This window comes from Salmo trutta, chromosome 25 (assembly GCF_901001165.1).
Source record: "Salmo trutta chromosome 25, fSalTru1.1, whole genome shotgun sequence".
NCBI lineage: Eukaryota > Metazoa > Chordata > Actinopteri > Salmoniformes > Salmonidae > Salmo > Salmo trutta.
This window is the reverse complement of record NC_042981.1, coordinates 43683535-43706276: the sequence shown is the minus strand read 5'-3', so window position 1 is coordinate 43706276 and position 22742 is coordinate 43683535. Positions and strand designations below refer to the sequence as shown.

Below are 22742 nucleotides of genomic sequence, written 5' to 3'. Positions count from 1 at the left end.
GGAGCAGGGGCAAGTGTTCAGTAGGCAGGACCCGTTTGCAGCTGCACTGTCTGTAATTGGCGATCCTCCACGCGTGGAACCACAGTGACGAAATTCGACCAAAACCACCCCAAAACGAATCAAACCCCTCAGAGCTCAAATCAAACCCCATCATGTTATATGGGGCAGGAGACGCGAACTTGGAGTTGAACTGATGTCTGACAGAGAGAGAGGCAGGAGCTACATGAGCCTTTCTTTGACAACCTGTTCAGTGAGACGAGCGCATCTAAGCCGTGCGTTTTTTGGCCACGGTGTCCGTCACATCGTTCTCAGTCTGTGCACATATTTCTACTGGCAAACAGTAGGATACTTAGAGACGCGAGAGGAGGAGCGGTGTAGTGTATGGAGAGCGGGGCCTTATTTAGATACCTTATACATTTTCACGTGTTCTAAGACTCCAACGACCTACGTGGGACTGAGATATTTCGCCACTGGAACTGTGTAAAGCAATAAGAGGCGTAACAGAAAAGACACAGATTCAACGCCGAAGGTTGAGAGGCCGAAAGGCTGAGAAGCGGAGTGATTTTGGACTGCATGAGGACCCTGCTTTGTGCCCTGAAGAATCCCCAACAAATGTTCCAATGCGTTAAAAGTTACTCGGTGGATTTTGATCACAGTTCTACTTTCTTTTGAGAACGGGTAAATTCAATATTTGAACTAAGAAGTCTACGAAACTGGAATACCTAAGTGGGTATACCTAAATTTACAACGCACTTATGGTGAGACATTTTTAAGCGGTCTTATAACGGAATTAGGCTATCGACTCTGAGCCGTGCGAGGGTTCGGAAAATCGGGGTATAGGAGTAGTTTTAAGAAGCTCTGCTACACCTGGAGTAAGGTAAATATAATTATCAAAACTGTCTGTCAGCGATCCAATTTACTGAGATTTTTAACACATTTTCTTAAGCATAGGTTAGTTCAACACTAGAACCTTGACCTGACGCACAGTCAAAAATAGCGTAGGTATAAACTGGCTAATAAAGATTATTCATTTAAGAAGCTTAATGTTAAAATGGCTATTTTTTACACTCCCTGGTAGCCTTATATGCTTCACTTATGGACAGATGCGATGCATCCCACCTTGCAAAATGTTGTTGAAATGTTGACTAATACTGACTTCCAATCAATGTTCGGTTTTGGTTGAATGTGAAGTTGAAAAGATACCTTTTTTGGCTACATGTTGTTGAAAATAGTATTTTTCATGTAGTTGAAAATACGTATTTTTATGTCGTTTTTATGTATGTTTGGTTTTGGTTTCAACGACTTGAAAACAACAATTTCAACATACTTGCATACACATGGACACAGTATCAAAAATTGGTCTATGAACAAATGCATTGACAATCATACATCACTCCAGTATTTACACACATTATTTATTTACAACATTCAAGTGTTAATTGTCCTTATTCCACTACTGGAGAAGCATGTCTCAAATCACCTACCGGTACTCATATTTCAAACATCCAGCATGACGAAATATACATTTTTAATTATTCCATTCCTCACCGTTAAGTTAATTATTGCTAATGCATATTAAAAAAGGCGTTTCCATTCAGTTTTAATTTTAATATGTACATTTCATGTCACATTTAGTGGCTCTGGATCTTCCTTTCCTGTGGTGAGTTCCTCATGGGATAGTTTCATCGTGGTGCTTGATGGTTTTTGCGACTGCACTTGAGGAGACGTTCAAAGTTTTAGACGTTTTCCGGGTTGACTGACCTTCATGACTTGAGGTGATGGACTGTCATTTCTCTTTGCTTATTTGGGCTGTTCTTGCCATGATATGGACTTTTTCCAGATGGGGCTATCTTCTGTGTGCCGACCCTACCTTGTCACAGCACAACTGATTGGCTAAGGCACAATGGGAGGGGGGGGGGGGGGGGGGGGGGGGGGGGGGTTCACAAATTGGCTTTTAACGGGGCTGTTGATTGGGGTGCATTCCACATAAGTACCTCATGGGGCTGGTTGGGAGGGTGCCGGGGTGTGCGGGGCTGTCATCTGGGGGCTACTTTGAGGAGTCTCAAATGTAGAGTGTATTTTCATTTGTTTGGCAGTTTTTTGGTTGCTGCATGGTTCCATGTGTGTTGTTTTGTGGTTTTGGTGTCGTCGCTGTTCCACAATGTCGAAAATGAGTGGGTGTGTCCAAGCTTTTGACTGGGGCTGTGTGTGTGTGTGTGTGTGTGTGTATATGTATATATATATATATATATATATATATATATATATATATATATATATATATATATATATGGTGTGTATATACAGGGGATTTTGTGTACTTTGAAAAAAAAAATAGGTACATGTTTCAGAATTGGTCAATAAATCTCAGCTTGACCACTTAGAAGAGCTGTTGCATTCACACAAAAAAAACTTTTTTTTGTAACCTTCATTATTCATGCAACCAACTGAGAATTTATTTGTACAATTATATTGTTTACAAACAGTGGAGTAAAACAAGCTTATATTTTAGGTTGGACATTGCATCCTATTCTTACTCTTTTAATCAATGGCATCAACATAGTGTAGAACCAACCAATCATCAAACTCATGCATAACCAATGAACAAATAAGTGAAAAACCAACATATCTTGGTCCATCTTAGTATGAGAAACAGTATAAATTCACTATGTTTCTTCCACCTTATCAAAATTGTGCATGGTATGTACACTGAGTGTATAAAATGTTATGGACACCTGCTCTTTTCCATGACAGACAGACCAGGTGAAAACTATGATTCCTTATTGATGTCACTTGTTAAATCTACTTCAATCAGTGTAGATGAAGGGAGGAGAAAGGTTAAAGGATTTTTAAGCCTTGAGACAATTGAGTCGGATTGTGTATGCAACCCAATATTTGGAAGATATTCTTAATGTTTTGTACACTCAGACAGGGAAATGGTCCAATTCATGCACTTGTCAAGAGAACATCCCCCATTATCTCTACTGCCTCTGATGGGGACTCACTAAACACAAATTATTTGTTTGTAAATTATGTCTGAGTGTTGGAGTATGTCCCTGGCTATGCGTAAATTAAAAAAACAAGAAAATGGTGCCGTCTGGTTTGCTTAATATAAGGAATTTGAAATTATTTATACTTTTACTTTTGATACTTAAGTATATTTTAGAAAATACATTTACTTTTAATACTTAAGTATATTTAAAACCAAATACTTTTAGAATTTCACTCAATTAGTATTTTACTGGGTGACTCACTTTTACTTGTCATTTTCTATTAAAAGGTATCTTTACCTTTACTAAAGTATGACAATTGGGTACTTTTTCCACCACGGGTTAAAATCAATAATACTTCAAAGGATTTCACTGCTGAAAACTGAAACAAATAAATCAAACAAAGACAAACAGATCAATCCCACTTTTCAAGCCTACTGGAGGTGTGGTGGCGTGGTAAACGGGCATGCTTGAGGTGGTCTACCACAGCTCTGTATGTCATGTTCTGTGGCCTTGCCGTTTCATTTCTTGACTGCCCTGCAACACAGAAATAAACATTTAGTTATATTACATAAAACACTCAAAGTAATGGATATGTAGCATCTATGACCTCAGTTACACTCAGCACTCAAATGCGACTTCTGTCACCTGATCACTCCAAGCTGCATTAGGTCTGGATGCATGAAAGTCACATTGTGCTCGCATTAGGTTCAGATCAGGATGGGCATTGTGTTCGGAATTTGACATAGTCTGGACGCAGTCAGACCATCGAATAACATAAGCAATGTAAAGAGATGTGGGGAAAATACATTCACACAAATTACTTTTATAATAACAAAGAACAAATGTGTGTGCCTGAGGGGACAATATTTTTCATAAAGACAAAAGGGGTGAGAAATACATGAATATAGGTGAACAATTTGCACTAATGTAAAATGAACATAGATGATGGAACATATTCCCTTTTGCTTATAAGATGAACCGCTATGGTGACAAATATTGACCATCTAAACCATGTGTGACCTCACTGGCTGTAGAAGTGTTTTTCCTAACCAGTCCCTCAACAGCTCTCTGACTGAGCTCCACCCTCACTGGGTCCTCAGAGGACGGCTGGGTAGAGACGAAGGGATGGAAGCATGAATGGATCAATCATTCAACATGTCAGTCAAATAAAGAGAGCATTGATAAGCGTAAATGTACATCTCCTACCCATGAAGAGACTTATACAGTACATTCGGAAAGTATTCAGACCCCTTGACTTTTTCCACATTTTGTTAACTTTACAGCCTTATTCTGAAATGAATTAAATAATTTTTTCCCTCATCAATCTACCCACAATACCCCATAATGACAAAGCAAATACAGGTTTAAAATTGTTTGCAAATGTATTAAAAATAAAAAACATACCTTATTTACTTAAGTATTCAGACCCTTTGCTATGAGACTTGAAATTGAGCTCAGGTGCATCCTGTTTCCATTGAGCATCCTTGAGATGTTTCTATGACTTGATTGGAGTCCACCTGTGGTAAATTAAATTGATTGGACATGATTTCGAAAGGCACACACCTGTCTATACAAGGTCCCACAGTTGACAGTGCATGTCAATATTTTTGGAAAGGCACACGACTGTCTATACCAATCTCCCACAGTTGGCAGCGCATGTCAATATTTTTCATAAAGCCAAAATGGGCAAGAAATACATGAATATAGGTGAACAATTTGCACTAATGTAAATGAACGTAGATGATGGAACATATTCCCTTTTGCTTACGAGATGAACCGCTATGGGTGACAAATATTGACCATCTAAACCATGTGTTTTGTTCTATGAGAATCTTTATTATATAATCATAAAAAGCACATAAAGGCTTCATTATTCATAAAGGTTATGTTAAAGGTTACGTATAAGATTTCCTCAGATTTCAGCATTTATCCCAAAACCCTATTCTTTCCCCATAGGAATGGCTGAACTAACCAGACGTAACTCATGTCCGTTTTAAGGACTAAAAGCTGCCGAGCTCTAGCCTTCTTAACTGCCCGTGGGAAGATGAATTAAGTTTTAATGATTTGAATTAAATATAAAACTTCTCTCTCACAGACAACATTATATTAATAAATGTAGTGTATAACAAAAGGTATTACAGAGTGTTAGGGGTTTTGACCTATCCAGCTCTGAGTCATCTCCTGATTTCTGGGCAACTGAAACACCCTTGCATAATACTGCCTGAGAGGGTACAGTCTGCCCTTCGACCTCTCGAGGAAGATACAATCTGTCATCATGTGGCTCCGTTTCTATGTCAGACAGTGGAGTAATCCGTGAGAGCAGCTCCTTGATCTCCTCCTCCTGAGGGAAAGAAAGACTGAACACACACCCTTCCCTGTGTCCTACACATGACAAGGCACATGACAAGGCAGTCATAGCCTACTGTAGGGGTGCCTCTCAGTCTACAGTGGCTTCCTCTATCTCCTTCCTTTCTTTCTTTCTTGCACTGATCTGATATGGAGATAGGTGAAAGCATTATGGTATTTGTTTTCACCCGTCCAGTTCATTCAGATCAGTATGAGCAGAGAACAGAATATAGTGACAGTGAGCCACTTCAGACTATTGTGATGCACCCAAAACCTTGGGTAAGGTGCCATACTGTACTGTACCTCCAATTTGAGCTGGGCTCTGTTGATGTCAATGCAGGAGCAGAGACACTTCCCCACCACCATGCCCCTCACACACACTACGCTGCTGTCCATGTGGCTCTGAATCTCTCCCAGCATGAACTGCAGCAGCTCTGACAGGGGAAAAGACATGAGGGTCGTCATATTCAGGCACCATACAGAAGAAAACAGACTTCAATAAGGCTACATGGATACTTTCCATAACAAAACGCATAGTCATTTTCCTAGGAAAAACATTTTTAATTTCTGAAATGAATACAACCCAGAGGCGGACAGGTCAAAAAGTAGTGCGAACAGCTCTGATCATGTGACAATACTATGCCGTAGTGTTGGGGGTGTAACTGAGCTCTGCATCACTTGTAGCTCACTTGTAGCTCTGCATCACTCTGTAGTTCCACATACAGTGGGGGAAAAAAGTATTTGATCCCCTGCTGATTTTGTACGTTTGCCCACTTACAAAGAAATGATCAGTCTATAATTTTAATAGTAGGTTTATTTGAACAGTGAGAGACAGAATAACAACAAAAATATCCAGAAAAACGCATGTCAAAAATGTTATAAAATGATTTGCATTTTAATGAGGGAAATAAGTATTTGACCCCTCTGCAAAACATGACTTAGTACTTGGTGGCAAAACCCTTGTTGGCAATCAGAGGTCAGACGTTTCTTGTAGTTGGCCACCAGGTTTGCACACATCTCAGGAGGGATTTTGTCCCACTCCTCTTTGCAGATCTTCTCCAAGTCATTATGGTTTCGAGGCTGACGTTTGGCAACTCGAACCTTCAGCTCCCTCCACAGATTTTCTATGGGATTAAGGTCTGGAGACTGGCTAGGCCACTCCAGGACCTTAATGTGCTTCTTCTTGAGCCACTCCTTTGTTGCCTTGGCTGTGTGTTATGGGTCATTGTCATGCTGGAATGCCCATCCACGACCCATTTTTAATGCCATGGCTGAGGGAAGGAGGTTCTCACCCAAGATTTGACGGTACATGGTCCCGTCCATCGTCCCTTTGATGCGGTGAAGTTGTCCTGTCCCCTTAGCAGAAAAACACCCCCAAAGCATAATGTTTCCACCTCCATGTTTGACGCTGGAGATGGTGTTCTTGGGGTCATAGGCAGCATTCCTCCTCCTCCAAACACGGCGCGTTGAGTTGATGCCAAAGAGCTTCATTTTGGTCATTCAGATGTTCATTGGCAAACTTCAGACAGGCATGTATATGTATTCTTGAGCAGGGGGACCTTGCGGGCGCTGCAGGATTTCAGTCCTTCACTGCGTAGTGTGTTACCAATTGTTTTCTTGGTGACTATGGTCCCAGCTGCCTTGAGATCATTGACAAGATCCTCCCGTGTAGTTCTGGGCTGATTCCTCACCGTTCTCATGATCATTGCAACTCCACGAGGTGAGATCTTGCATGGAGCCCCAGGCCGAATGATATTGACAGTTCTTTTGTGTTTCTTCCATTTGCGAATAATCGCACCAAATGTTGTCACCTTCTCACCAAGCTGCTTGGCGATGGTCTTGTAGCCCCTCCAGCCTTGTGTAAGTCTACAATCTTGTCCCTGACATCCTTGGAGAGCTCTTTGGTCTTGGCCATGGTGGAGAGTTTGGAATCTGATTGATTGATTGCTTCTGTGGACATGTCTTTTTTACAGGTAACAAGCTGCGGTTAGGAACACTCCCTTTAAGAGTGTGCTCCTAATCTCAGCTCGTTACCTGTATAAAAGACACCTGGGAGCCAGAAATCTTTCTGATTGAGAGGGGGTCAAATACTTATTTCCCTCATTAAAATGCAAATCAATTTCTAACATTTTTGACATGAGTTTTTCTGGATTTTTTGTTGTTGTTATTCTGTCTCTCACTGTTCAAATAAACCTACCATTAAAATTATAGACTGATAATTTCTTTATCAGTGGGCAAACGTACAAAATCAGCAGGGGATCAAATACTTTTTTCCCCCACTGTACAGCAGCAGACCCCGACATAGAGCTGCTGCTCCCGAAGGGGTTGGCCTCAGGCCTGGCACAGTGACCGCAGCACCTGGACACACATGCATGCACAGTCACACACACAATCAACAACATTGTCATAAATACACATATCATCACAACACTAAAGACTTCGGTGTACACTCACCTGTATAAGTAGTGGCCTCTCCCTGTCCTGAGCCAGGTAGCGCAGAAGAATCCTCAAAACACAAGTCTGGGAATGAAGTTGAATGAATGACTGACTGCCCAGTTCAACGTCTCACCTCATACTTGTATTGGAGCAGCAGTAGTTTATGGGTGATGACAGCCTTTTTGTTCTTTAACACCAGGTTCCCCATGATCCTAGACCTCTGTCAGGCCTAGAGGAAAAAGAACACTTACATTACGAGAGAAAGAGATGCAGACAGTTTGACACCTTTTTATAACCTCTAGCTATCTCCCCTTCCCTTACCTGTTGACAGCCTGCACCAGCCCAGTAAATATGCTCTCCAGCAGCTTCCAGCACACCCTCTGCCACACCTCGTGCAGGAGGAGAAGCAAGGGGCCAGCACATCAAACACTAACCCTGCAGAAAGAGACACACGATCATGTAACTTCTGATGAATGGAAAAGTGTTGCAGTTCACAATCATCAATGCAGGAGGATGTTTGATGCAGCCTTGATTACCACTATGTCCCTGAACACAAGCCTTCCTCAGTCCATGTGCCACAAAAGTCAGCGAGCAGTCTTTTCCATCTGGTAACAACAGTGTATTAACAGTGAGTGACACAATAACATACGGTGTATTTGGAAAGTATTCAGACCCCTTAACTTTTTCCACATTTTGTTACGTTACAGCCTTAATAAAAAATTGCTTAAATCGTTTTCCCCCCTCATCAATCTACACACAGTACCGCATAATGACAAAGCAAAAACAGGTCCCCATAAATTTTTGCAAATGTATTAAATATCAAAAACTGAAATACGATATTTACATAAGTAATGAGACCCTTTACTCAGTACTATGTTGACGCACCTTTGGCAGCAATTACAGCCTTGAGTCTTCTTGGGTATGACGCTACAAGCTTGGCACACCTGTATTTGAGGAGTTTCTCCCATTCTTCTCTGCATATCCTCTCATGCTCTGTCAGGTTGCATGGGGAGCGTTGCTGCACAGCTATTTTCAGGTCTCTCCAGAGATTGTCGATCGGGTTCATGTTTGGTCTCTGGCTGGGTCACTCAAGGACATTCAGAGACTTGTCCCGAAGCCACTCCTGCATTGTCTTGGCTGTGTGCTTAAGGTCATTGTCCTGTTGGAAGGTGAAACTTCGCCCCTGTCTGAGGTCCTGAGTGCTCTGGAGCAGGTTTTCATCAAGGATCTCTCTGTACTTTGCTCCGTTCATCTTAATGTTTTTTGTTTATTTTAATCAAAATTTGTTTTTTGTCAAATGCCTTCTCGAACATGTGCACTTTAATAAAACTTTTATGGCATCTGTAAATACGAATACATTTGTTAAATTAGGAGCGTAGTTGGTTAAGCCACAGAAAAATCCGGCAACCTTTCCGCTAGCCATGATTGACTGAGAGAATGAATGGGCTGGACATTGCGAGAGATGAGTTTCAACACGGGTTGAATATGGCAGGTGTCAGTAAACGTCGGCAAAAAAGCTCATTACAGTAAATTGTTGCCAGCAGCACAGTTACAGTCACCAACACTCTGGATAACATGAAAACAGCCTAACCAGCTCTGCTAGGGTGAGTAAAATGGTCAGAGTCTGGGTAAGGGCTAAAGCTTAAGATGTTTCTTATGGCATTGCACACGGTCAGTTTGAACAGGGGTGACTTGACACAACGGGCCAAGCAAGCTGTAAATACAAAACGGAAAGGACACAGGACGTCTTATTTAATGAAATGGGTTGCAGGCTGCAGTAAAGCTTTAATCCATGTAACATTAACGTGTACGGGTAAGAGTCTAGTTACTGTTTGATATTGTACATTTCTAATTTTGTCGGAAAGTTGTTTTCATTGCAAGTTAAAGCTTGCTGTTAGTTAGCTAGCTGAAGTTCGATGGCTTGCTAGCTAACATTGAACATACTATGTTTGGTTAACTTTAGCTAGCTATGACAGTCGGTTTCAATTGCCAATACTCTATGGTTTGGGATTATAGTTAATTGTTTAGCTAGCTAACGTTACATGTCTAAACAAAAGACCCCAAGTTAAAGCTTGCTGATGTTAGATGGCTGGCTTGCTAGCTAACATTCATTTACGTGTATGAATTGTGTGTAACGTTAGTGATGTTCTCAGAATGCCATTTCGCATAGCTAGTTATAGCCTAATGTTAGCTAGATAACATTGAACCTATTTTGTTAACTTTAGCTAGCTATGATAGTCGGTTTGCATTGCTAGCCTAGTACTCTATGGTTAATTGTTTAGCTGACTAGCTGACTACATGTCTAAACAAAAGACCTCAAATCAAAGCTTGCTGTTAGCTAGCTGACGTTAGATGAACTATGTGTAGTGATATCTCAGAATGCCATTTCGCATCTATTGTATAGTAATGATAAAATATTTGTATCTGGAATGTGTCTTTCAGCATCTGTAGGACACACCTGACTCCTCCAACAGTCATACAAGGAGAATGGTCTAATGCCTCCCATCAAAAAGAGAGTTGGCCCACGCAAGCACAGGTTACACATGAAGAAATGAGGATTTGCAGCGAGTGGTGAACTTCATCAACAACAACGCAGAGGATAATGCAATAGTATTACCAGGACGCCACCCAGGACACAAACACTTTGGTGGAAAGCTGCTGCCATCCCATATGACAAAAGCAGCAGTGTGGCGTCTCTACAAGGAATCGATGACAACACTTGGTATGTAAAGCATAAAAACATTTTGATTATTAAATTTACCTCCAACATGATTGGCACTCCTTTTATTGATCTCACTTTGTTTCTGTATTTTCCAGAAGCTGTTAAAGTCAGCCAAGCTGAAGAAGCAAGAGCAGCATCTCCAGCTTGTTCAGTGAGCGGTCTGTCTACCAGAAGATGGTTGCTGACTGCAAGACCACCTGTCAAGACCTGCAGTTGTCTCTGGGGGCCGTACTGAACCAGCAAGCAAAGACATCAGGATGCATTACAGCTTTGATTTTGCCCAACAAGTAAGCAACATTTCCTATTTTATACTGATTAAGGACATAGATAGATAGATATGCACAAAAAAAAAACGTGTTTATGTGGGAGGCAGGCAAATACATTTCACTGAGCGGGGTTAAGGCAGACGGACAGGGGTGAGACAATGATTTGTAATTTATCTTACTGGTCTTTTGTTGTTTGCAGGTGCGCTATCCTTCTGACCCTATGCAGCCAGGTCCCATCTACTTATTAACTCCTCGCAAGTGTCGCTTGTTTGGTGTCTGATGTGAAGGAATACCACAACAAGTCAACTACTTGATTGATGAAGGCATGTCATCCAGCAAAGGCAGCAGCGCAGTCATCAACTACATGCACCGTTTCTTCACCAACTACGGAGTTGGGAAAACACGTGTGTACCTGAATTGTGATAAATGCAGTGGCCAAAACAAGAACAAGTTTGTGCTCTGGCGGACCATGCACAAGCTCCACCACAATCTGGACCTTCACTTCCTGATCACATGCCACACCAAGTTTTCCCCAACTGGTGCTTCGGACCATTTTCATTGCATTGTATGAGGTTATTCTTCTTAAATAAACTTGAGGTGAATTGATGTTGTGCAAGGTTGTAATGTCTTCAGATTTTATTTTTTCTTTCCCTGTTTTCCAGCTTCAATGCTCTGGAGACTGGTGTTGTCGCAATGCTGACATCCTTCCTCCCATAGATGGTCTGCCTGTACACGCACCACCTGGATTGGACACAGCTAGACAAATGTATATTTTTTGAGAAGATCAGGGAGTTTTGCAACTAAGAGGCTATGGACATCACATGCCCTGCGCCGGAGTCAGGACAGAAACAGGCTCTCCGAATGTAGATTCCCTTGTTCATGCGTGGTTTGGACGGACCAGTCATCAGCACTATCTGCAGTGCCTCTATTCACGACTCTCTCCTAACACACGCCATATGTTGCTGCTACTGTTTTATTTTATTCTGCTGCTCAGCCACTGATTGTATGCATATAACTACTCTTGTCTATCACTGATATTGCTCTTGTGCATACTGTGTATTTTATTGATATTGACACTATTTCTGAAAATCCAAGTAACCATTTGACTGTACCGCTTACATCTTCTGTGGAGACCCATCGACTTAGCAAAATATTGATATATAAAATTATTATTGACGTGTGGTCGTAATGTGATTTTGTGACCTACCACAATATCATGTGACCGTATCAAGTGTTCACAACATAAATATATGGTGCATGCATCTGTTTATGTACATGTGTACCTCACTCAGGTTTCAACTCAGGTTGCATGGCCTTAACCTATGTATGGAATACTATGTGATAAGTGTGTGTAACAGTATATAAAGAATGCTAATGAATGGGTGTGAAGGCATTTGGGCAGTGGTGTAAAAATACTTTAAAGTACTACATCATTTTTGGGGGATGTCTGTACATTACTTTACTATTTATATTTTTGGCAACTTTTACTTCACTACATTCCAAAAGTAAATAAACTTTTTACTCCATACAATTTCCCTGACACCCAAAAGTACTTGTTACATTATGATGGGAAAATTGTCTAATTCAAACACTTATGAAGAGAACATCTCTGCTGCATTTGATCTGGCAGACTCACTAAACACATGCTTTGTTTGTAAATTATGTCTAAGTGTTTGAGTGTGCCCCTGGCTATCCGTTAATAAAAAATACAATTGGGCCGTCTGGTTTAATAAGGAATTTGAAATGATTTTTGCTTTTGATACTTAAGTACATTTTAGCAATTCTGTTTACTTTTGACACTTAAGTAGTATTTTACTGGGTGACTTTTACTTCAGTCCTTTTCTAATAAGACATCTTTACTTTTACTCAAGTATGACAATTTCGTACTTTTTCCACCACTTGATGTGGCTGGGGGTTATAGCATTTGTTTTCATATGACCTATAATGTCTGGGTAAGCGTCGTCTAATATTAATAATATATTTTTTTATCTAGACACTTTCTGTTTACTTGGAATTGTTCCTTATTGTAGGTTACTACTTTTACCACTTTTAGTCTTAATCTTTACTACACTACTCGGTGTTTATCACATGAGCTCACATGTGAATCCTTAAAGAGATGGCTGGGGCTGGCTTAAGAGGGCGTGAACAATGCTGAATGGTATGCAATTGTGGCTGTTTCAACTTGTCAATTTCAAATGATTTTCTAACAAGTTTTTTTTCTAACAACAGATTGAATTGAGGTGTGTTCCGCCTCCTCATTTATTCACATAAAAGTAGGCCATTTCACTTTTGCGGACAATTTATTTTTTAGGCACTTCCCCATTGTTTCCGCAGATCAAGTATGCAGACATGTGCGCATCTCCAGTCAAAACAGGACCTGCACAATGTTTTTCATTTTCCGTCTGGTGCCCGCTTCGCCTTAATTGTTGTTTTTATTACTACATGATAACTTTGGACATGTGGGTGTTTCTATCAAAGTAAGTGTCTTGTTACGTTATAATAGTTTCTGTATGTCGTTTCTACTGTAGCTCACTGTATGTATGGAGCATAATACATGTTTGTGTATTCCTTATAACCGGGGACGCGCAGGGTACCGTTATTCATTTCATAACCTTTATGGTGTTGTACTCAATCGTGCTTATGTAGCTAGCTACATTATTCTATTGGCTCTGTAAAACAATGTTAATTTTGTCAGAGAAGTATTAGCTTTAGTCTTTTGAATTTACCATGGCCTTATGACACGTGCTGAACAGTGAGTAGTGTAAAAGTGGTAAAAGTAGTAGCCTACAAAAAGGAAACATTTCAGGTAAACAGAAAGTGTCCAGATAAAAATATTTTATAAATATTAGATGACATAGTAGCAATATCATAAATAGATAGTGTTAATATAAAAAAGAACAATTGTCAATGCCAGTAGAGAAAGAAAAACTTAATATACAGCATGCACAATAACAATATCAATAACCATATCAGTGATACTGGTGATAGATCAGGTATGCATAAAATAAGGGGTAAAGTGGCTGAGCAGCAGGATAAAAAATAAATAGTAACAGCAATGTGAATAGAGGCACTGCAGATAGTGCTGATGGCTGGGAACTCACCCCCAGTGATGAACTGGTCCGCCCGAACCACGCATGAACAAGATAATCTATTTTCGGAGAGCGTGTTTCTGTCTTGACTTTGGTGCGGGGCATGTGATGTCCATGGCCTCTTCATTGCAAAACTCACTGATCTTCTAAAAAAAATACATTTGTCTATCTGTGTCCAGTCCAGGTGGTGCTTGTACAGGCAGACCATCTATGGGAGGAAGGACATCAGCGTAGTGCAGCAGCTGAAATCTGGTCCCGACTGAGTCCAAACGCTCCTTCGCGATAACAACACCAGGCTCCAAAGCATCGAAGCTGTAAAACAGGAAATAACTAAAAGAGAAGAACACATTAGTTTAGATAAGAAGAATAACCTCATACAATGCAATGGAAATTATATTCACCTGAAGTGCTGGTACTGCTTGAACTGTGGCAGTGGCCTGAAGTACTGAGTCAGTGTTGTAGCCAGCCATAGCTTTCCACCAGCACCGAACCATCCTCCAGTCCAACCAGCTGTGGGATGTTGACCCCTGTCACAGTGCTGTCCTTCACAACACCAGCAATCTCAGACAAAGTGTTCACTCTGGTCTTTCTGAAGCGCTGCTTGATGTGGCCGGAAGCACCAGTCGGGGGCAAACTTAGTGTGGCCTGACATGAGGAAGTGAATGTCCAGACTGTGGTGTAGCTTGTGCATGGTCCTCCAGGCACAATACCAGAGCACAAACTTGTTCTGGCCACTGCAGTTATCACAATTCAGGTCCACACGTGTTTCCCCAACTCCGTAGTTGGTGAAGGATAGTGCAGCTGCAAACAACAGCAAAAGAACATGAAGATACATTAAAATTAATTGACTCATCCCTGTCAGTCTGTCTTTACACAGCTCAGTGAAAGGCATTTGCTTGCTTCCCATATATATTTACCGGTAGTATATATATATATATATATATATATATATATATATATATATAGTTTTAGAACACCTACTCATTCAAGGGTTTTTCTTTATTTTTACTATTTACTATGAAATAACACATGTGGAATCATGTAATAACCAACAAAGGGTTAAACAATTCAAATCTCCTCCCTAATCCACGGCTATCTAACCTTATCAGTGACCGCAACCAGGTGATTGCCTTTTTCCTCACTCAGTAACTTCCATACCCCTAGTTCTTATCCACACTCAATTGACCTACTATATACATTCCTTATACATGTAATCATTAACTTCTAGTATAGCAAGTATTTCAAGCTAGAATCCAACACTACAGAGATCATACACGTAATGTTAGCTAGTGAGCCAGCCAGCTACAGTACACTTTAACTTTACTGCGTTTGCCAGCAGCTCTTCGCAATGCTTCAAGCATTGCCCTGTTTATGACTTCAAGCCTATCAACTCCCGAGATTAGGCTGGCAATACAAAAGTACCTATTAGAACATCCAATAGTCAAACGTATATGAAATACAAATGGTATAGATAGAAATAGTCCTATAATAACTACAACCTAAAACTTCTTACCTGGGAATATTGAAGACTCATGTTAAAAGGAACCACCAGCTTTCATATGTTCTCATGTTCTGAGCAAGGAACTTAAACGTTAGCTTTTTTACATGGCAAATATTGTACTTTTACTTTCTTATCCAACACTTTGTTTTTGCATTATTTACACCAAATTGAACATGTTTCATTATTTATTTGAGACTAAATTGATTTTATTGATGTGTTATATTAAGTTAAAATAAAAGTGTTCATTGTTCATTCAGTATTGTTGTAATTGTCATTATTACGAATATATATACAAAAATCGGCCGATTAATCGCTATCGGCTTTTTTTGGTCATCCAATAATCGGTATCGGTTTCGACGATGAAAAATCATAATCGGTCGACCGCTAGTACAGGTGCATCAAATCTGGGACCGAGAGACTGAAAAACAGCTTCTATCTCAAGGCCATCAGAATGTTAAACAGCCATCACTAACATTGAATAGCTGCTGCCAACATACTGACTCAAACAAATTTTCTATTGGATTGAGGTGAGAGCTTTGTGATGGCCACTCCAATACCTTGATTTTGTTGTCCTTGAGCCATTTTGCCACAACTTTAGAAGTATGCTTGGGGTCATTGTCCATTTGGAAGACCCATTTGCGACCAAGCTTTAACTTCCTGACTGATGTCTTGAGATGTTGCTTCAATATGCCATCTATTTTGTGAAGTGCACCAGTCCCTCCTGCAGCTAAGCACGCCCACAACATGATGGTGTTGGTGTTCTTCAGCTTGCAAGCCTCCCCCTTTTTCTTCCAAACATAAGCCAGCAGCATACCACCCTGCATCCAACTGCTGGCTTGCTTCTGATGCTAAGCAGGGTTGGTCCTGGTCAGTCCCTGGATGGGGGACCAGATGCTGCTGGAAGTGGTATTGAAGGGCCAGTAGAAGGCACTCTTTCCTCTGGTCTAAAAAATATCCCAATGCCCCAGGGCAGTGATTGGGGACACTGCCCTGTGTAGGGTGCCGTCTTTCAGATGGGACGTTAAACGCGTGTCCTGACTCTCTGAGGTCATTAAAGATCCCATTGCACTTATCGTAAGAGTAGGGGTGTTAACCCTGGTGTCCTGGCTAAATTCCCAATCTGGCACTCATACCATCACGGCTGTCTAATCATCCCCAGCTTACAATTGGCTCATTCATCCCCCTCCTCTCCCCTGAAACTATTCCCCAGGTCGTTGCTGTAAATGAGAATGTGTTCTCATCTACCTGGTAAAATAACAGAAAAATAAATAAAATAAAAACGATGGTCATTATGGCCAAACAGTTCTATTTTTGTTTCATCAGACCAGAGGACATTTCTCCAAAAAGTATGATCTTTGTCCCCATGTGCAGTTGCATACGGTAGTCTGGCTTTTTTATGGCGGTTTTGGAGCAGTGGCTTCTTCCTTGCTGAGTGGCCTTTCAGGCTATGTTGTTATAGGACTATTTTTACTGTGGCTATATATACTTTTGTATCTGTTTCCTCCAGCATCTTCACAAGGTCCTTTGCTGTTGTTCTGGGATTGATTTGCACTTTTCGCACCAAAGTACATTCATCTCTAGGAGACAGAACGCGTCTCCTTCCTGAGCGGTATGACGGCTGTGTGGTCCCATGGTGTTTATACTTGCGTACTATTGTTTGTACAGATGAACGTGGTACCTTCAGGCGTTTGGAAATTACTCCTAAGGATGAACCAGACTTGTGAAGGTCTACAATGTTTTATCTGAGGTCTTAGCTGATTTCTTTTGATTTTCCCATGATGTCAAGCAAAGAGGCACTGAGTTTGAAGGTAGGCCTTGAAATACATCCACAGGTACACCTCCAATTGACTCAAATTATTTAAATTAGCCTATCAGAGGCTTCTAAAGCCATGACTTCATTTTCTGGAATTTTCCAAGCTGTTTAAAGGCACAGTCAACTTAATGTATGTAAACTTCTGACCCACTGGAATTGTGAAAGTGAAATAGTCTGCCTGTTGTTGGAAAAATTACTTGTGTCATGCACAAAGTAGATGTCCTAACCGACTTGCCAAAACTATAGTTTGTTAACAAGAAATTTGTGGAGTGGTTGAAAAACGAGTTTTAATGACTCCAACCTAAGTGTATGTAAACTTCCGACTTCAACTGTATATACTGTACTTTATACCATCTACTGCATCTTGCCTATGCCGTTCGGCCATCGCTCATCCATATATTTATATGTGCATATTCTTATTCATTCCTTTACACTTGTGTGTGTAACCGATGTGAAATGGCTAGCTAGTTAGCGGGGTGCGCGCTAATAACGTTTCAATCGGTGACGTCACTCGCTCTGAAACCTTGAAGTAGTTGTTCCCCTTGATCAGCAAGGGCCGTGGCTTTTGTGGAGCGATGGGTAACGATGCTTCGAGGGTGGCTGTTGTCTATGTGTGCAGAGGGTCCATGGTTCGAGCCCAGGTAGTGGCGAGGAGAGGGACGGAAGCAATACTGTTACATGTGCATAAGGTAGTTGTGAAATTGTTAGATTACTTGTTATATATTACTGCACGGTCGGAACTAGAAGCACAACATTTCGCTACACTCGCATTAACATCTGCTAACCATGTGTATGTGACCAATAAAATTTGATGTTATAAACAGCAGGTGCTATATCATAGACCAATCAGAATTCATCTCTCGGCATGTCCAGCCCATTCATTATCTCAGCCAATCATGGCTAGCAGAAAGGTTTCCGTGGCAAAACCAACTAGGCTCATAATTTAATGAGTTTATTCATATTTACAGATGGCATAATAGTTTGTAATTAAGGCACATGAAAGTTCACATGGTCTAGAAGGCATTTCTGCCAAAATGCATTTTGATTTAAAAAAAAACCATTCAAATACCTCTCCTGTGAAGTAGTGACATGAGACATACGCTTAATTTCCTGAAACTAGTCACGTGCATATTTTATATAGTAGACTATTCAACCGTGGGAGTGTGCCACTCTCAATGGGGTGAGGCCACAGACGTAATTCAAAACTAGACATTGAACTGACATTTGGTTGAGTTCTAGTTTTGATTTAAATTTGGTTGAGTTGTCAACTAACATGAATTCAACTTGAAATCAACAAAAAATGTCACCATGTCATTGGATTTAGGTCAGAAGTTGAATGAAAAAAATACGAAATGCCCTTATGTTGATTACTTGTTTATTCAACGTCATCACATTGATTTCCAATAACATGGAAACAATGTTAATTCAACCAGAGAGAGTGTGTGCAGACTTAATGAACGCAGACAATTACTTTTGAGGCACACAAATGAGCGAGATATTGACTTGTAGGCCTATACACTATATACAGCGTATTCGGAAAGTGTTCAGACCCCTTGACTTTTTCCACATTTTGTTACGTTACAGCCTCGTTCAAAAACATTTTTAATTGTTATTTTTTCCACGTCAATCTACACACAATTCCCCATAATGACAAAGCCAAAACAGGTTTTTACACATTTTGGCAAATTTATAAACCAAAAAAATTGAAATATCACATTTACAAAAGTATTCAGAGCCTTTACTCAGTACTTTCTTGAAGCACCTTTGGCAGCGATTACAGCCTTGAGTAGTTTGGGAATGAAGCTACAAGTTTGGCACACATGTATTTGGGGAGCTTCCTGTCTCGGAGCTCTCTACGGACAATTCCTTCGACCTCATGGCTTGGTTTTTGCTATGACATGGACTGTCAACTGTGGGGCCTTATATAGACAGTTGTGTGCCTTTCCAAATCATGTACAATCAAGTTGTAGAAACATTTTAAGGATGGGCAATGGAAACAGGACTCACCTGAGCTCAATTTCGAGTCTCATAGCAAAGGGTCTAAATTACTATGTAAATAAGGTATCTGTTTTTTATATTTAATACATTTGCAAAACTTTCTTAAAACCTGTTTTCATATTGCCATTATGCGGTATTGTGTGTAGATTGATGAGGAATAAAATGTATTTAATCCATTTTAGAATAAGGCTGTAACGTAGCAAAATGTGGAAAAAGTCAAGGGATTGGAATACTTCCCGAATGGGTTACTTTTCTGAAAGAGACAAGTGTATGAATTCACAATGAATTCATCATGCTAGGCGAAACTAAATCAGTTGCCAAATTGAGTGACATAGGCTATGTGTGTGGTGATATGCCGGTGGGTGAAATCGTGTTATGCTCACTGCCCTTACCTGCCTGTTAACAAATTCTGAAATACACCATAATAACTTTAGGCAATCCTGTCAAACACAAGAATTATTACAATTTAATTATATGTGCGAGGGAGTTATAAAATTTACGGGGCCGAACAAACATAGATGTAATACTCCTCACTTATTCTCATGTCTGGATTATTAACTAGTCTACTGTCGCTGTTACACGCTACTCACTATAATCTACCGTGGCTCCTTCAATCTAGTCATGGTGCTCTCATGCCCTCCTCTTTCCCCATTCACTCAGACTGAAAAACCTGCTCTTCTCTCTCTCCGACTTTCCAGGTTATGAGGGATCGGAGCTGAAGATGGAGCTTTTCTGGATTTTGGTATTTTCTATCATCTACCCGTATGCGCGAGGGCAAGGAGTGTACGGTAAGAAATAATCAATCAATCAATCAAATTTATTTATAAAGCCCTTCTTATATCAGTTGATGTCGCAAAGTGCTGTACAGAAACCCAGCCTAAAACCCCAAACAGCAAGCAATACAGGTGTAGAAGCACGGAGGCTAGGAAAAACTTAATAGAAAGGCCAGAACCTAGGAAGAAACCTAGAGAGGAACCAGGCTATAAGGGGTGGCTTGTCCTCTTCTGGCTGTGCTGGGTGGAGATTATTACAGAACATGGCCAAGATGTTCAAATGTTCATAGATGACCAGCAGTCAAATAATAATAATCACAGTCGTTGTCGAGGGTGCAATAGGTCAGCACCTCAGGAGTAAATGTCAGTTGGTTTTTCATAGCCGATCATTCAGAGTATCTCTACCGCTCCTGCTGTCTCTAGAGAGTTGAAAACAGCAGGACTGGGACAGGTAGCACGTCCGGTGAACAGGTCATGGTTCCATAGCCGCAGGCAGAACAGTTGAAACTGGAGCAGAAACACGACCAGGTGGACTAGGGACTGCAAGGAGTCATCAGGCCAGGTAGTTCTGAGGCATGGTCCTAGGGTTCAGGTCCTCTGAGAGAGAGAAAGAATGAAAGAAAGAGAGAAAGAGAGAGAAATATGGGAGAATTAGAGAGAGCATACTTAAATTCACACAGGACACCGGATAAGACAGGAGAAATACTCCAGATATAACAGACTGACCCTAGCCCCCCGACACAAACCACTGCAGCATAAAAACTGGAGGCTGAGACAGGAGGGGTCGGGAGACACTGTGGCCCCGTCGGACGATACCCCCGGACAGGGCCAAACAGGCAGGATATCACCCCACCCACTTTGCCAAAGCACAGCCTCCACACCACTAGAGGGATATCATCAACCACCAACTTACCATCCTGAGACAAGGCAGAGGATAGCCCACGAAGATCTCCCCCACGGCACAACCCAAGGGGGGGCGCCAACCCGGACAGGAAGACCACGTCAGTGACTCAACCCACTCAAGTAACGCACCCCTCCTAGGGACGGCATGGAAGAGCACAAGTAAGCCAGTAACTCAGCCCCTGTAATAGGGTTAGAGGCAGAGAATCCCAGTGGAGAGAGGGGAACCGGCCAGGCAGAGACAGCAAGGGTGGTTCGTTGCTCCAGTGCCTTTTCGTTCACCTTCACACTCCTGGGCCAGACTACACTCAATCATAGGACCTACTGAAGAGATGAGTCTTCAATAAAGACTTAAAGGTTGAGACCAAGTCTGCGTCTCACATGGATAGGCAGACCATTCCATAATAATGGAGCCTTGTGACCGTAGCGTACGTGTGGGTATGTATGGCAGGACCAAATCGGAAAAATAGGTAGGAGCAAGCCCATGTAATGCTTGTAGGTTAGCAGTAAAACCTTGAAATCAACCCTTGCCTTAACAGGAAGCCAGTGGAGAGAGGCTAGCACTGGAGTAATATGATCAAATTTCTTGGTTTTAGTCAAGATTCTAGCGTCCGCTTTTAGCACTAACCGAAGTTTATTTTGTGCTTTATCCGGGTAGCCGGAAAGTAGAGCATTGCAGTAGTCTAATCTAGAAGTGACAAAACCATGGATACATTTTTCAGCATAATTTTTGGACAGAAAGTTTCTGATTTTTGCAATGTTACGTAGATGGAAAAAAGCTCTCCTTGAAACAGTCTTGATATGTTCGTCAAAAGAGAGATCAGGGTCCAGAGTAACGCCGAGGTCCTTCACAGTTTTACTTGAGACGACTGTACAACCATCAAGATTAACTGTCAGATTCAACAGAAGATCTCTTTGTTTCTTGGGACCTAGAACAAGCATCTCTGTTTTGTCCGAGTTTAAAAGTAGAAAATTTGCCGCCATTATGTCTGAAACACAGGCTTCCAGGTAGGGCAATTTTGGGGCTTCATCATGTTTCATCAAAATATACAGCTGTGTGCCATCCGCATAGCAGTGAAAGTTAACATTATGTTTCCAAAAGACATCACCAAGAAGTAAAATATACAGTCGCATGAAAAAGTTTGGGCACCCCTCTGAGGCTGCATAATAATTTACTCTGTCGTCACAGAAAATGATCACAGTGGCATGCCATTCATTTTCTAATAAAAGCTGAGTTCTGGGGTATTGTCCAGACAAAGATTTTTTAGTGTAGCAATATTAAGTTGTATGAAATTAAATCAGATGTGAAAAATAGGCTATGCAAAAATTTGGGCACCCTTGTCATTCTGTTGATTTGAATACCTGTAACTACTTAGCACTGATTAATTGGAACACACAATTGGTTTGGTGAGCTCATTAAGCCTTGAACTTCATAGACAAGTGCATCCAATCATGAGAAAAGGTATTTAAGGTGGCCAATTGCAAGTTGTTGTTCTCTTTGACTCTCCTCTGAAGAGTGGCAAGATGGGGGCCTCAAAACAACTCTCAAATGACCTGAAAACAAAGATTGTTCAACATTATGGTTTAGAGGAAGGCTACAAAAAGCTATCGCAGAGATGTAAGCTGTCAGTGTCCACTGTGAGGAACATAGTGAGGAAATGGAAGGCCACAGGCACAGTTCTTGTTAAGGCCAGAAGTGGCAGGCCAAGTAAAATATTGGAGAGGCAAAGGCGAAGGATGGTGAGAACGGTCAAAAACAGCCCACAGACCACCTCCAAAGACCTACAACCTCCTCTTGCTGCAGATGGTGTCACTATGCATCGTTCAACAATTAAGCGCACTTTGCACAAGGAGAAGCTGTATGGGAGAGTGATGCGGAAGAAGCCTTTTCTGCACACACGCCAC

General features: G+C 41.1%; 1 protein-coding gene across 1 annotated transcript in view; it reads left to right on the top strand.

Annotated features, from left to right (window-relative positions):
* The first annotated feature begins 218 nt into the window (after positions 1-218).
* LOC115162606 (MAM domain-containing glycosylphosphatidylinositol anchor protein 1-like) overlaps positions 219-22742 on the top strand; it is a 367347-nt gene continuing 344823 nt past the window's right edge. Inside the window, exons 1-2 of the mRNA XM_029714070.1 lie at positions 219-877; positions 19863-19952. Of these exons, the coding sequence (XP_029569930.1) occupies positions 19886-19952 (67 nt within the window). The 5' untranslated portion in view covers positions 219-877; positions 19863-19885. The remainder of the gene's footprint in view (positions 878-19862; positions 19953-22742) is intronic.